Consider the following 16,886-nt stretch of genomic DNA (forward strand, 5'->3'; position numbering starts at 1 on the left):
GATAATGAAATGTATTTCTGCCATGGAATAAAATATAATCTGAATTTCTTATAATCCGAGTTTGTATTTATTTTCAAGTATTTTCAAGTAAAAGTAATTATTGCAAGATTAAAAACTCACAATTCTAGATCAGAATTCTCACAGAAGAAAATTGATCTTCACAGAAGAAAACACAGAAAAGATTACTTTTTATCTTAACTACAACTGTCTTATTGTAGTTACAGTTGTCTTATCTTATTCTACAACTGTGAGATGAAACATTACAGTCAGCTTCCATAGTTTTATGCTCTTTGCAACAGCGTTGGGGAAAGTTACTTTTAAAAGTAATGCATTACAATATTGTATTGCTCCCTTAAAAAAGTAACTAATAACGTTACCGGGTTACTTTTTATGGAAGTAATGTGTTATGTGACGTTACGCAGAGGGTTGCTTCTTTGTTCCTAATATAAAAAAGTCCTGTTTTTGTCTAACGTAAAAGCCTAATTAATCTCCAAATCATTTTTTTATTGCTCATCAAGGACATCGTGGAAGTATTTACCGCTTTTTGTGTGTCCTGGTTGCAGACGTTCTCTTTGTACTCGAGCAGGGAGGGTCCGGCTCACGGTTGATGTACTTTGAATCAACTCCTTGTCTCACCTATTTTAATTTCCTCACAGACGAATGAGCGAAACACTGCAAAATAACAATTTGAGTCTTTTTTTTTTTCCCTGTCAATGTGAGGCTTAATTGCCGAGGGAGTTGTTGCAGCAGGTAATATTGAGAGCGTGCAGTGGGCGAACTCTTAACAGCTGCTTTTGTTGTCTTTGTGAGGGTTCATAAGCCTGTTCACTCCGGTGCGCGCGAATCGTCAAAAACTCTGTTTGCATACTTTTTCACGATACGTTTTTTTTTGTATAAACACAGACATCCACGCGGCGCTTAACTGCACCCTAATTCCGCTTCGGAAGTTGATCTGTTCTGAGTATGCCTTGTGCATATGAAGGCCATTAAGCGTTTTCGTCACTTAAAAAAGTAGACGCTAAAGCATTATATTTACTAGCATTGCAGAAAATATAGTATATCGAATATGAATAGTATATAGAAATTTTAAAGTATATCTTAGTGCACTTTGGTTGTTTTCTTTCTGCACGGTGCTGGTGGATTGTGAAGGGTTTTGCCCTCAAGTGACATTCACAGAACGAACAATACATGGTATGTTACTGTGATTTCATCCATGAATCTGGATTGATGCAGGTCTCGGAGAGTGGCGTTGCATATGGATGCCGTATTTTGGTGATTCTGAACCTCCTTTCTCTTGCCTTTATGAGGGTGTTGTCTCTTCAAGCTCGCATGATTAATGTGCTCTGGGCTTTAGCCAGACTCTGTTGTGCAACATAGACATGGTCTATTGACAGTATCTGAATCATGTAGATATCACGAAAGGGCTGCTTAAACTCATGTGAACTGCTTTATATTGTGATGGTTGAAATAGAATTATACTTCTCGCCTCCAAACATTTTTTTTTCACTGCAATAAACAGCTGAATAATCCTTGTGTGTGTGTGTGTGTGTGTGTGTGTGTGTGTGTGTGTGTGTGTGAAAGGCAGCACGGTCTCAGTCAATAACACACACCTCATCATCCTTATCGATGATATATACTTATTATATGATATTCGTTATAGGCTAAATTAACTGGCTAAATATGAATTAAATCATTTATTGCAAATCATCTCAAATATTATGCTGTAATTTATTTTAAATACATTTATTTCATGCTGGTTCAAAGCCATTAACATATTTTTTGGCTTAAGACTATAATTCAGGATTTATTTTTGCACATTTCTTTATATTGTGCCCAAAATGTGTTTTGTGTATTATCACCGTTTCTGTGAATTGTGTGATCTCCGTGTCTTTAAATAAGATATTTAAAGTGTTCCTGAACTTAAGTATACCTTTATTTGGACCTGCTCCTGCACAATTAAAGCGTATTAAAATGAGTTGTTTCCATTGAGCAGACTTTAAGTATACCAAAGGTACAATATATATGTAAATTAATAAAATTAAATGCATTTTAAATACATTTTAGCATATATTTCTTCACTAGGGCAGTGAAAAAATTGCATAAAAAACAATTTTCACTCAGAAAATTGCTTGTAAATTACAAAGCGAATGAAACATAGTGAAATATTTAAGTAAAAGGACTTTTTTATAGAGCAAACTCCAATAATTGTTATCTAGTTTTTTATTTAAGTCGTGCATTGTATTGCATTTGATTATTTTAGATGTTTAATTAATATACAGGCATCTGATATGGAGAAAGAAAGACGGACGTTTATGTTCAGCACCGTTTGCTGTTGAATAAAATAACAAAGCCTTTTTAAAGCCTTTCTGTTTGGCACGTAAACAACACTTGATTTGTAAATGTGTGTGACCTTACAGTGATACCGTCCTTTTTAAACACAGGACTGCAGACTTTTCAAAACAGTCTGACCGACTTTGTTGTTCTTCATGAAAATGTACGGCACAGTCTTGCATGCGAGGTCAGAGACGGGGCAGATTAGAGATAATTAGATACTTCTAATGCCAGGTTGGCTCACTTTTTCATATTTGCGCATTCGTAATGGTTTCAATCAAAGATTTCGATGTTGGTTCATCTAAAATAGTATTGAATTAAACGATGCCGTTTTCATTGTCTTTTATCCGTACGATAGTCTTGTCACCTGTCAAGCCGTTATTTACAAAGAATCTTTTGACGAGTTCTTCCTCTTAAATTACTGCCTTTAAGGCATTCATCTTTGCGCGTTGTGTTGACAAACCCGCTTTAAGCTTTCTGCTTTCTGCGGTTAGTTTGTCTCCAGACGCATGATAGCTCGATTCTTCTTTTTTTGAAGCCCGTATTTTCCCGTTCAACGCAGCGACTGGATTTAGGCATTGAATTAAAGCAGCTGACACATTACAAGGCTTAGTGCACTATAGAGCGTGTTCTCCATTGTGATGGAAATAAACAAGAACTTTAATCGGTGACAAACGTTAACAGGACAACTCTTTAAACTATAGCTAAACACACTCCATATCAAAGCATTTACAGTAGACCTACATTTTGAACGCTTAAGCAGCACTTAAATGCATGAATGCCTTTGCATTAGATAACAAGAGTAAGGTTTATCTGCAAAATCAGTTTTTTTTTTTATATATGCTATTATGCATTTGTTGCGTTTCATCGTGTCAGTTGGCTATATTCATTAGTTATCTTTTTTTTAACTAGTCAACCCGTGCGGTGTTTGAAATGAGTTAAGCGTTTGCCAATTTTACATTGTTAAACTGAAACATTTAACCACAATAATGCGAAACATTTCCCAAATGCAAGATTGCTAGGTTTATCGGCCCCTTTCTGACTTTTTTTTCGGAACTGAAAAACAAAGTTAAAAAGATGAGCATCATTTGTTTGCAGATGCCGCTTTTTGGTTTAATATTTTGTTATCTAAAGCAATATAATTCATTACATTAAATGTGTCTGTTTGTCCGAATGCATTACTATGCAACAAAAGACAGATATAACTACAAATGATAGAAACTCGATTTGAGTGAATCGTCTTTGCTTTGGCTTAACGATCATTATTGATTTTGGAAAATCAGTATATCAGTATATCGTAATCCTCTTTTGCTCTGGTCATAGTTTTTATAGTTGGTAATCCACGGAGGAATAGCAGTTTTGGCTTTATTTGTGTCTCCACAGTCACTTTCCACATGATGCTACGACTCCGGGAAAATCAATACAGGCCACCGCTTAAAGCGTTCCCCGAGATCCACGGCTGGAAGCAGAACATGTAAGGATAGTAAGGGAAGGACTGGTATAACGGAGGGACGGACGGACTGGGCAGCTCCTCGGCGTTGTATTGCCTCTGGTCGTTTCTCACCAGTACTTTGACAGCCACTCTCTTTGCCAGGGTTGTCGCGGGGGTTGTCGTGAGCTCGGCCGCCATTTGTCTCCGTTTAGTTTTATATCTCCTGTTCTGGAACCAGATCTTCACCTGAGTCTCGGTCAGTTTGAGAGCTCCTGCCAGGTCGGCCCGCTCTGGGCCGGACAGGTACCGCTGCAGGTTGAAGCGGCGCTCCAGCTCGTACACCTGCGCGTGAGAAAACGCTGCCCGTGACCTTTTTTTGCTCGATTTGGGGTTGTTGTCTTCGAAGCTGCAGCTCTGCGGTTTCTCCTGGTCCTTGTCGTGGTCTGCGTAGATGGATGAAAACGGGTTTAGAAAATCGGAGGCCTTTTGGGTTGCAGACAGAAGCCCATAAAATTAAATGACCGTAAAAATAAGTGAGTGCTAAGAGCTTAAGAGGACTATTAGTTTTTTCACTTTGAAGCATGCTAGGGAGATATTCTTCATTTTAAATATCTGAGAGGAGACAAGGGCAGAGCTTTTTATTTTAGCTCCTTCAGGTTTTTTTAACGCTTATGTCTTTGATATATTACTCTGGTATATAAACTGTATATAAATTAGAGTGCTGATATTTACTATAATTAAAAACACAAATATTTAAAATGTCTCAGAATTTATGCATTGTTGTAATCAAATGCTTGATGCCGCCTCTATTTTAATTTCAATATTCAAATTCAAAATAGTCACCTTTTTTATTTTAAAATAAATTTGTAAATAATTAAACACTAACGACTAACAATTAAAACCATAAACGCTGCATGTTTGCATTTCTTTGACACCTTCGTGTTTAGTTTTTTTTTACACATTAAAGCTTGTGTGAATGTACTATTTAATGGTTATTAAAAAGAACTGGTCATTTTAATTTACTCTAACGTGATTATATTTCCATGTGTAAAATATTAACAGGTATTCAAAAGGCTAAAAACATTTTTGGGTAAGAAAGTATCATTTTCTTGTACTGTGATCATGTTTATGGTAAATAATGAAACTTAGGCTATTGTGTGAATTAAGAAGTTTCTATTAATTGGTTTTGCTTTATTGCACGCACAAACCTAAAGAAAATAAGACTGTTTATCAGGCCATATATAAATAAGCGTGTATATAACACGCACGTTTTAGTCATGTTACACAGCAGTCCGTGTTACCTGTTTATATATCTGTTTCTAATTGCATTAAAATGCCTAATACGTGTGCCGTTATTAATTAAAATGCTTAAGCTGAATTGAAGTGCTGCATAATAAATGTTATAACAATTACCACAGCGCCTAAAATGCCAACAGCACTCTTACCAACGTTAATTTACACAGTTATGGTGTATTCTCTAACAATCCGTGACACCTTTTTATCCAAGTTTGACGCACTTGTGGTGCAAAAAACCCACAACTCCGACCAGTCTCCAGTGTAAGGTAATTTATAGGAAGCCGCCTCACCGTGCCGTCTTTCTAGAGAACTGTCTTCGCCCCCGGTCGACCCTTCCTCGCACGAATGCTGGTCTGAGGACGAGGAGTCCAGCGCGAGCGCGCAGGAAGAGATGCTCTCAGCTCCGGGGTTCTCCGGCGAGCGGCCCCGCGCCTCCTGCTCTTCCGCGTACTCCTCGGCGACATTTTTCTCCTCGCAGCCCGGTCCTCGGTTTAATATGTTGTGGATGGAAAAGGAGGTGCGGTTATTCGCCATTTAAAACATAACCCGCGTAACCCGCTCGTCGATTTCCGATGGCCCGCAGTTTTTTGTTTTTCTTTGCGCGCGCGCGTTTATCTGGGGAGCTCGTGCGCTTTCATGGCGGTGAATTGGTCCGCGGTGTAATTGGTTTTCTCTTTGCGTGTCACTTAATTGCGGCAAAACGTCTCCCGACCCAATCAACGAGCAAAGTGTCAGAAAATGCCACGCGTGCGTCAGTTTCCTCTCTTTCCCTTTCAGACGCGTTGCCCGTGGCGCTCACTGGAGCGTTTCGCTCCTCCCTCCGAAATAGACGAGTAGAATTGAATACCCATCGAATTCGGTTTACTACCACATGCTCTCGCTGGCTTTGTTGAGTTTAAAGGACGTTTTTCGATGACAAACAAGCGTGCCTGAGACGACAAACAGGGAATGTGTTTTTTATAGGCTGCATAAAACGCATAGCGGAAGCCCTGTATGTCTTTGCTTTTGTTTTTTTTCTTATATGTAAAAAAAAACGTGGCATTTTCTCTAAAAGAGATATACATTTTTAGCCCATACAGTGTACTTAAACCCGCGGGTGTAGACGACAATCATGGCGTTTTCAAACGGTATACAAAAACGATAGAAAACGCGTCTTTTAATAAATGCGGTCAACATGTTTTACGATATTAAAAAAAACGACTTGACACAGTCATGAAGGTCTAAAGGGAAACCTGTAAGCCTGTATTATGATTATTATGCCAAAGGACAGTAAAATGGCTTCCCTCGTTATGGTTATGCCACTCACAACATTTTGACAAATTATGTCAAACTATTTTTTTTACACGCGTTTTTTATTAAACAGTTAAATGTGGGCTAGATATTATTGAATTGAAGGGGACAATCGCGATGTATTGTTATTATAATAATTTATTATTTTTTGCATAGCCGATTTGATGTATGCTGAAATTTATATTTATATTTAAATGAACATATGGGACATTGGTGGGGTTCATAATTTTTAAGGTAACGCTGAAATCCAGCGTCTGATAATATCTATTTTTAAGAATTCCTAAAATAACCTATAGTCACTTAATATTTAATATTGTGTTCGTTAATTTTAAAATACTGTCGTTTATATTTTATAACTAGAATTAATCGGATTCCGCGCTTTTTATTCAAGCTTTTATACCTGATATGATGCAAAACCGTTCCAGTAGCCAGCAGCTTAAATATATATATATAATTTTATTATTATTTGTATTACATTAGCTGCGATCCTTCATTTCAATTCTAAAACACATTCGTTAAAACACAAAATATGAAGCTGTATTTGAGACTTTCGTCTGGAGAACTGAAACATTTTCTTCAAAAAGCTATTCTTTTATCTCGAAGTCCTCTTTTGTCAAATTGAAACGCCTCTTCTTTGAGTCCTATTAGCTCACACTGATCAAACACTAGCTATGAAGCATGCTAATGTAAAGATGTTAAATATAGCCTAACTCAAACGTCTTTTATTTATTTATTTATTTGTTTATTTTTGCATTCTTGAATTCAAGCATGTCAATCAAAATATTTTTCTTCATATTCATTTTTTTTATTATTATTTGTAGAGCACTTACAATAGTATTTCAATTTAAATATATTGTGCATTTCTCTTTAACTTGTAGGCTTTAACTCGTAGACGTTTTGTGAAATCTCTCTCGGTTTCGGACAGGTTTTAATGAGTTGTACGGAATAGCAACTCTAATAACTTTATTAAATTCCAGTGAATGTGGTTATTTCGACTGTATGACATTATAAAGTAAATCTCAGCTTGTTCTAAACGTTTCTCAAATCCATTGTTCTTGTTTTCAAGAAATACGATTGCAGCGCCTCCGCGTGGCCAACAGGTGTTCTGCTGTGACGCTGAATGCAAATACAATTATCACAACCTTAAAATGAATCTTCCAGCAATCTTATCATTTAAATAATCCCATTTGACGACATAATTTCATGCAGTATGATAAAGACAGCGTTTATTTTATGATAGCCTACCGCTGTGCGTAAAACAGATTGACAGTAGTGCTATCCATGGGCTTGATTCTCTGCATTCTTAAGGTCGTAAATAGCCTATTTGATACATACAGTTATATATTAGACTAACTGTACCTTTCATTTAGTATAGCTGCTGAATGTGTTTCACTCACCTTATTCCAATTTACAGATGCTGATATATATATATATATATATGTATATGTGTATATATATATATATATATGTGTGTGTGTATGTGTGTGTGTGTGTGTGTGTGTGTAATATATAAACTTTCTGCGCATGTATTTTGGTGTAATAAGTGCGCTAATAAGTGAGCCAGTTCTTGTAAAGTGGTTTATGTTTAAACCGTAAAAAAAAGCCTATAGCAGGATGCTTTTCTTTTGTTTGCAATTCAACGACAGTCAACCAAATAAATAAGCCACATCGGGAGGTCTGAAATGTTGCAAATGTTTTTCAGTCTGAGGAAACATTCTGATTCATCAGGTCAGAAAAAAACAACAACATCATCTCAAGTTTATTTCTCGCCTTTGCGGAAGTCAGTTTTATTTAATTGCGTTGCATTGCGTATCATGTATTCTCGTCTTTGCGCAAGACCTATTAAAACCGCCTCGACGTTTTTGTGCGAAGACCGCGCTTTTGGCGGGCGGAAGTGACGTGGCCGGCAGGGGGCGCTTTCCGTCCCCGGGCTCTCCGCGTGAAGGCGCTGACAGTATAAATTACATTTGCGATAACACCCAAAGCCGTAGCACTCAACCTTTGTGGATTTCTCTTAAGATACGGCATTTATCACCTTGAGATGTGTGACAAAATTAAGACCCTTTATCCGCAAACCCTTTATCCTCCTCGGCGAACGCGTCGTTCTTTGCTTGGCCCGCGTCGTTCAGACTTATGCGAGCAGAACGGATGATTTAAGCTCGCGCGGATGAATCCATCGCGCGTTCTCTTTTGTTTTCATGAATAATAATAATCATCGTTTAATTCCACTCGGTGCTCGTGTGCTGTGCGTGCTCCTCTTTGCAGTGGAAGACGGGTTCGGTGGCCTTATAGCTTTGACCCCGCGTCCTCTCGAAATGATTATTGCGTTCGTAATCGTCTTTTTTTCCTTCCTTTTTTTTTATCTCTGCACTCTGTAGATATGCACCTCCTGCGACTAAACGCTGCTGATATTCTAGCAGTTATACGACAGCGATTCTAAAAATAATATAAATGCCTTCATAATATTTGAACCGCGTGAGGTCAGGCCAGCGGTTTTTAGCTTGTACTCATCAGAAATAGCCCGTTTGGCCTGCGACACGCTGTTTAGGGGAACTTACCACACCCTGTCCTGATATTCGTCCAGAAATCCTCTCTATAGATTCATATCTGTCGCCCAGCACTCTCTATAGAGTCTCATCCCGAGGCATCGCCGCTCTGTCGCCATGAGTATTTACTCTAAAGCGTCTAGGCCACTTACCCTGACAGCAGGTATGTCCAATGGCCTTGCAGTAGCGAGGGGAGCCGTCCTTCCTTGCTATTAGTAGATACAAACCCCCCGATGACTGTTTACTTTTCTATTAATCTTCATTATTAGAGCGCGAGCCACGCTGGACGCGCGAATGGGGCGAAGGATAAACGAGTTACGGACGAACGCTCGTTTCGATCAAAGCTTTATGTTTGTTTTCACCAAAGCAGTCGGGAACTGAAATACATTAACCGAAGCACGCCTTTTCTCTTCTTTTTTTTTATTTAATTGTGATTTTATTTATTTATTTAAAAAATTTTTTACGTTTTTGATCGGTATATATTGCGATGTAATGTCGTGCCAAAAGATGCTTAGGCCAGCAATCTCGTGATATTTTTTTCTCACAACTCGAAAATTGCAATGTGCAAAAATATATTTTCAGGTAGTAATAATAACAAAAATAATAATAATAATAATAATTCCATGTAGTATCCGAATTGTTTTATTGAAGTGAGGTTTAATATGGACCAATATGTGTATATATATATATATATATATATATATATATATATATATATATATATATATATATATATATAGATAGATAGATAGATAGATATATCGATAGATATAGATAAGTGTATATATATATATATATATATATATATATATATATATATATATATATATAGATGGATGGATGGATAAACACTTGGAATGCGATTAAGCACTATGCGTGCCATTAAAGACTATTCAGTTACATCGTATAACAACAAGCAGTGACTATTATAAAGCATTAAAAGCTGTCACTGGAGGAAGGACAAACAGGGTTAGAGAGAGAGTGAGATCAATTCATGTCTCCCTCGCTAACAGTTCTTACTTATGAATGCGTTTTAAACCAGTTGCAAGTGTATATTTGTTATTTTGCTACTTCAAACGCGATCAGTGCGCTTATTAAAATAGGCCTATGTGCATTTTTACCTTCTTGTCTGCCATGTAGCCCAAAGTCAGGCTATCACGTGGATTAAATATCGATTTAAAGCAAAACGCTTTATTCTTCGCTATAGTATTTGCTTGCCAAAAACCAGGTAATTGTCGTTCATTTTATGCCCCTTTTGTCTTCGAAAAACTGGGAATTAAAAGCGAAAGGTGCGTTTAAATGTAAACGTAATTCATTAATATTATTATTCATTGTTATTCGCCCGAGTCTATCTTTATAAGCGAACATTTTTTCCACTTAAATAACGATTGTGCCTGCGAGACTCGAGGAACTCTAATTAGTTTTATGAATATTAATAATCACGGACACCTAAACGCAGCCCATAGTAAAATAAAGCTAATTTATTTCAAACACAAGCTGATTTTATTTTAGAGCTGTTTATTGAACGAAACATTAGGAATTAACACAGAAAAGTATATTTTGGCTTGTAGGTTATTGCTTATTGTATTGTATTGAGTTTTTTTTTTTGAAAATTTCCATTTTTTTATCTTCGATTTAAATTAGTCAGGCCGCAATTTCTTTCACATGAGCGTTTTTCCGTGTATAAATTCTTACACGTCCCGTGCATGAAACAGTAAATATATTATCGTCACCTTTTAAAAATAAAGTTTACTGTTTTTATTTTTACAATGTAGGTTTGCACAAAATCACACACACCGTTGTCAGTATTCGTTAACATTTTAGGCAATGACATTTTCATGGATAAGTGCAACGAATGAGAAAACGGCTGTCTCTGATAGTGCCGGTCTGAAACGAGACCGGCAAATGTACAGGGAGTGTGTCGTCCGAATAGGTGGTCGAAAAATTGCCACGATTATTCGTGTGCACTCGTTCAGCCGTCACGGAAGAGTTGCGAGAAGAAATTCACTCAAGTTTATACTGAAAAGGTAGACTATACGGGACCCTAGGCCTATAACACGTGGCTAACTGTTTGCTAATATTGTAAAGTTGCCATTTATATACAGGCGAGCGGGTTGCAATGGCGCTACCATGCCCGAATACCCTGCAGGGTCCCTTGGCACGCGGACACGGGCGTTCCTTGCGTTGTCTGGGGTTGGGAATACGTTCCGAGGTTGTTCAGACTCATGCTCATCAGCGCGTTAGTGGATGTGTTCGCTGGGAGAGGAGGGAGGCTGGGGTATGCACAGCTGTAAGGGTTTGTGTACGCGGCGGCGTTGTTATAAGACGAGTAGCCGTTATACGTGTACGGGCCCGGGTTCACCGCGTAAGTGGCGTTGTAGCTCTGCGATCCCGTTAAGCAGGGTTTGCCGTCCCGGACTAGCACCGGCACCGCCACCCTCCTGGGCGGCGGCGGCGGCGGCGGTGATGGTGTCCCGCCATTTCCAGTGTTTTGTCCTGACGCTGTCGCTTGCACTTGTATCTGCGGTTCTGGAACCAGATTTTGACCTGCGTCGACGTCAGTTTCAGGGTACTGGCCAGGTGCTCCCTCTCGGGAGCCGATAAGTAGCGCTGCTGCTTGAAGCGCCGCTCGAGCTCGAAGACCTGCGCCTGGCTGAAGAGAACCCGCGGCTTCCTGCGCGTCCTCTGCCGCTGCGCCCGCTCCGTGTCCGAGTGCGCCTCTCCCTCGCACTCCGGGGATCTGAGGATGGCGCCGCAGCTCTCTGGAAAAAACAGGAGGCACAAAATACGCAGAGCTAACTCGGTCAACTCTCACTTCGCGCAATTCACAGAAGCATTGACTCGCGCGAACGAAACAAGAGCGTGAAATTGCGGCGAGTTCTGGGTGCAGTAGGCCTTTGGCTGCGCTTTGGCGCTCGCGGATAGAAAATCATTTAGTTTATCATTCAATAATGTAAAATAAAATTACAATTTTAATTGCATTAGCTATTAATTAATATATGTAGTGCAAAGATCGACTAATAGAACTTAGTGCATATTGTATAGCGGTCAGTGTTTTAATTATGTCGTGCGGCACATAAACAGCAAACATGTGGTCAGTCGGTGTTATTTATATTTTATGTATTCATTTTAGATACGTTTCTGCATGTGCCTATAGATGCCTCTTCAGGGTTAGACCGACGTAAAGTACGAAAGTTATAAAAAAAAAAAACATGCAATATTAACATAAGCAATACAGCTTTATAATAATTGTATAACTCAATCATAATTGCATGCTTTTACGAGGTGCCTTGCATCGAAGGCGCATAAAAATAGGCCTTCATCAAAGCTGCTCTTTTACGCAATCCAAAAAACAATACTAATTTATAACATGTTACAAAAATGTTGTGGTTGTCCTAATTTGCGCCTTTTTTTAGTGCCAGCTTGTTTAGTTAGTTTGTTTACTATATGTATGTTGCACTAAAAAAATGATATGAATAAAATAAAAACTGCACTAGACTTTTTCATCAAAAAACACAACGCCGCTTTGAATTACTGTAATCTTTCTTTCCCCCTCCGTCTTATATTCACAGACACGACGAGTTCGATCCTCTCGCCGGCTGTAAAACAACAAATCACCCACTCGTTTCGTGCTCCTCAAGTTCATCTTCAAGTTTAGTGTCGACGTGTCCCAGGGCCGGGTGGACAAACATCGGAGGCGAAAGGCTGCTCTCCGCTAAGCTGTCCTGCATGGAGAGAGAGTTCAGAAAAGACATCTTCTCGTCGTTGTCTGAGAAGCCGGAGCTGTCTCCACCTCCGAGAAAGCAGGATGACGGCGCCTGGAATCTCTCGTGCAGTTCCGGATGCAGTTGCGCGTGGTGCTGCGCGGGATGCAGAGATTGAAGGTGGCGAGATTGCTGCTCCAGTTTCAGTATATCCTTCACAGAAAACGGCGTTGATGTGACCGGGCTCGGAAGCATCATCGGGCGCTGTTGGATCACATTTGCAATGTTATTCCCGTTTCAACTGGAAGCTTCGAGCGCTAAAGCCCCCGTTGGAACGATTGTTTAGACAAGCAACAATTTCGAGTAAACATACCTAAATGTGTCGATTAATCTCCCATTTTGTCACGGCTGCTTGATTTGCATGAAGAGAGGTGAGGACCGCCACTCGTCGGTGTTAAACTGTCGTGTGTTTTTCTTGGAGTCCGGCAGCACAAGGCAGTTCTTCTGCCCGGTGATGTCACGTTACCGGGGCGGGATGTAATGATCCGTCCTACACTCCGTAGAGGAAACGCATATACGGTTTCATAGCAGCAGAAAAACAGCCTCTAATATCGCACGATATTTTTTGGGGGGGGGGGTGGCTAATAATCGTTAATGCCTCCTTGAACATATAATAAGTTCTTTCCATTTTCCTCAGTTCAACAGAGACGCATCTTTCAACACTGCACGCATTTTTTATTTTTTGGAGGTAAACATCATAGTTTCTTGTTGCAGGTCTAACGTTTTTTTCTAAATAAGAAAGTGATTGAAGACGGCCTATCGAATCGCTTTAAGTTCCGAACGGAATCTTTCGTTTGTGATTTTGAGGTTCCGAAAAACCTAGATGGATGGTAAAAGGGAAGGCTTGTTGTGATGCAGCTCAAGAATACATTCTCCCACAAAATGCGCATAAAAATGCAAACGAAGTTAAACGAGTCGTGCTCGTCTGCTCGATGCAAATCCATTTGTTCCGCTCAATTAACATTATAATTCGAATCATATCTTCAGACTGAAGCGTGCCTCCTTTATAATACACCAAACCAAGAGTATTATATCCTGATATCATAAAATACATTTCTTATAAGGACCTACAAGCAAAAAAGTTGATCTGCAAAAACAACAACGTGACATCAGTACATTTATTTTATTTTCAATTTATGTTATTTATATATTAATACGCCCCAAAAGGCGTTACAAGGAAGAGGCTGAGCTGCTGATAATAATAATTTACTTTTTTTTTTTTTGAATCAGCCGCATATTCTGTACGTTTTCTCTGGAAAACGCGCTTAACCCTGCTGCTCCTATTATCCCATTTAGATCTGACCTGCACCACACTTGTGTGCCATTAGACAGTCGAGCTGGAGCAAAAACAGCCGCAGACTTTTGACAATCAAGCAGCAAGCGGATTTAAACATAACTTTGTTTGTGCGCGTGAGAGACAAATGGTGTCTTCGTGTGTGTGTGTGTGTGTGTGTGTGTGTGTGCATGAGAGATAATAGTCTTAAGTAGTTCTAGTTTTCTGAAATAAAAAATAAAAAGTTTTGGAAATCAAATAGAAAATCAATTTTAAAGAAGGGCAAAGTGGTCAAACTTACTGTATTTTTTTTTTCTATGAAAACGCAACGCAAAAAATTCTGCTTTCATTTAATCTCGATTCCAGATTCTTCGTCGTCATCTTCTTATTCATTCATTCATTTATTACTTTGTCCTAAATATGTAAATACGATAAACGGTTTCATTTAATAGGCACCCTTTGCGTTTTGTTCACTTTGTTCACTCGTCCGTAAATTAACTCGGTTTTGCTAAACGAATATAAAACAAAACATCAAACTTTATTTATATTGTTTCGTTTGTTTTATGCCTATGCCTAATCAAAAACGAAATAGTTGTGAATTCAAAATCCTATAGGCGTTATAGGCTACTTGGCTATTTTTGGAGACCCCGTGGCGCGCTGCGTTTGCGCCGGAGAATAAATAGCGCCTTGTTTTGTCAAACTCTTTCCCCATCCCGTGTCCAGTCCCGGGTATCGATCTCTTGTTGTGATGAGGTGCGCGGGAAACCTGTTTGAGGGCGCAACGATGCGCATCGGTGTCTCTCTGAGCTCCTGCTCCGGCGCCAGAGACAAAAGCCTACTAGAGACTAAGAAGAAGAGAAAAGAAAAGGAAAGAGAGACGAGATTATCTCATCCGTTAGCTATCAACAGTGCTGTTTAGATCAGCTTTGTGTCCTCCAGTCCAGAGACTAATGGCTCAGGAGGAAAGTCGGAGCGGAGGGCTTCTAGCTTTTCTCTTTAAGAACCGAACGGCAAGGTACTTTATTTATTTACGTGTTTATCTATTCGTGAGTATTTGATGATGCTGGTTATCTCTGTTATTAAACGGTATGTTGGCTTGCGACACACGCAGTTATTAATATACTGGCGCGCTCACAGGCAGTGGGCCTAACATTTTGTTTAGGTTTTTGATTTATGCTTTATGCTGCGCCCTCAAAAGTTCAGTTCAAAACTTTTTTAAGCCAGCACCATTCGTCTGTCAACTGCTTTCCCACACACCGGGATAACTCACGACGAGTTTTTTTTTTTGCTCACGTTTAAACGCGTATTAAACTAAAACAGATCGCGAACAGGCCCGATATTATCGCGGGCACGCGCATGGCCTCGGCTTCGGACAGAGTCCGATCGCGGGATTTGGAGGTTGTCGCGTGTTTTTTTTTTTTTATCTGATCAGCAGTGATCTTTGCCCCACACACGACTAAAGTGTGTGAGTGTTTGTCTGGTTAATAGCACCATTAGGATGAGGGGAGTCTCAGTCAAGCATGAAGCCAAGCTGACCGTGAAGAGCGCATGTCTGCACAGGACTCTCCAGGCTACTGATGAATGGACATATCGACGATATCAACTTCGGGATATACAATAATAACCGAAACGTTATATGGAAGTGTAGTAGTGGTATTAGCCTATTTGCTTTAATGTTAGCTTATAAACAGAATTAAGTCGAAAATATATTAGAAGACATTCAAGGTTTTTTTACGATATCCATTTGGCGAAAAATAACATCTTGTCAGTATGTTATATTATTTATTAAACAGTTCTGTTATTATTTGCGAATCGATTCAATTCAATTAATTGCTTTTTGCTGCTGACCTTAACAAAGCAGTAAGACAAAAAAATATAAATTGGAATTTATTTTATTTGTCAAACCAGAACAACTGCATGTTTTTTTTGGTTTGTTTAATTGTTTTGTTTTCGGTTTTTTATGGTATTGGTAAGAAATGCTTGAAGTTAAATTATTAAACTTTTTTAATTATTAAAAAGTTCGTTTGCTTAACGCGCATTTTGTTTTTGAGCATCTAATTCTCGACTTTTGAGGTCACCTTAATTCTCCTATCCTAAAAAATGTTTAGTGCATGGCGCTTTAGTGTTTCAAACCACAATTATTCAGTTTAATTGTTGATAACACACACACACACACAAACACTGAGGTACCGAAATGGTTGCGTGCCGATGCCAGTCCTAAAACAAAAAAAGAAAAAGGTTTTAAGCCCATGTTTATGTAAAGGAAGAGCCTGTTTCCTGGACCTAACAAAACCCAGGCCTGAGCACCATGACAGTGGGGCGGTCAGCAGAGGGAGGGAGAGGCCAATAGATCATCTTCATCTGGACACTGACTGAGGTTAGATGTAGAGGTACCAGAAGTGGGTCAAGGGCCTGCGTCTTTTCGGACCGTCAACTGTTCATTGACATCACAGCATTCTGTGCAAACTCAAAGCCGGCGGACGCCGTTAACATCGGGAGAGCGTTTAGGCTCGAATCCAAAGTCTGTGAGAATAGGATGCGAATCCGTGTTTGCGATCTGAGAATGTGGCTCAGATGAATATTAGCATGGTTTTGAAGCAGCTGTATGTAGTGTGGTGTATTCCTGCGACGTCGGAGCCCTTACAGCGAAGCGAGTGGAAATCCCTGCCGTAAATACGCTATACCGCTGTCGTGATTACAGCGGCTTGCTGACGCAAAATCGCAAAGCCTGCTCTTTGGGAATAGGCTAGTAACCACGGAGACCAAGTAAAAATTAGTTGCGTGTAATCCAGTAGTTGCCATTCACGAATCCTCTCATGTGCGGCCTCGTGGGATTGTAAAGTGTCCATTAGGTGTCCATTCAGAATCTCGCCGGAAATAACAAGTCAGACTTTTTGCATACTGATTTATGAATACTGTGAATTCAAGTGTAGTACTGTGTTTACATAGGCTGC

At 39.3% G+C, this 16,886-nt stretch overlaps 2 protein-coding genes across 2 annotated transcripts; both read right to left on the reverse strand.

Annotated features, from left to right (window-relative positions):
* Positions 1 to 1,919: 1,919 nt before the first annotated feature.
* On the reverse strand, positions 1,920 to 6,463 carry nkx3.3 (NK3 homeobox 3). Its single transcript, XM_043254746.1, has 2 exons — positions 5,350 to 6,463; positions 1,920 to 4,206 (listed from the first exon to the last, which is right to left on the reverse strand). Exons 1-2 carry the CDS (start codon positions 5,591 to 5,593, stop codon positions 3,749 to 3,751), a joined length of 702 nt encoding a protein of 233 aa, XP_043110681.1. The 5' UTR covers positions 5,594 to 6,463; the 3' UTR covers positions 1,920 to 3,748.
* Positions 6,464 to 10,638: 4,175 nt separating this feature from the next.
* nkx2.3 (NK2 homeobox 3) lies at positions 10,639 to 13,131 on the reverse strand. The gene is given in 4 exon segments (XM_043254609.1): positions 10,639 to 11,355; positions 11,358 to 11,657; positions 12,518 to 12,863; positions 12,973 to 13,131. Coding segments are annotated over 3 exon segments (975 nt in total). The 5' UTR covers positions 12,858 to 12,863; positions 12,973 to 13,131; the 3' UTR covers positions 10,639 to 11,020.
* Between the last annotated feature and the right edge of the window lie 3,755 nt (positions 13,132 to 16,886).

The sequence above is a fragment of the Puntigrus tetrazona genome, chromosome 13 (genome assembly GCF_018831695.1).
Source record: "Puntigrus tetrazona isolate hp1 chromosome 13, ASM1883169v1, whole genome shotgun sequence".
Taxonomy (NCBI): Eukaryota; Metazoa; Chordata; class Actinopteri; order Cypriniformes; family Cyprinidae; genus Puntigrus; species Puntigrus tetrazona.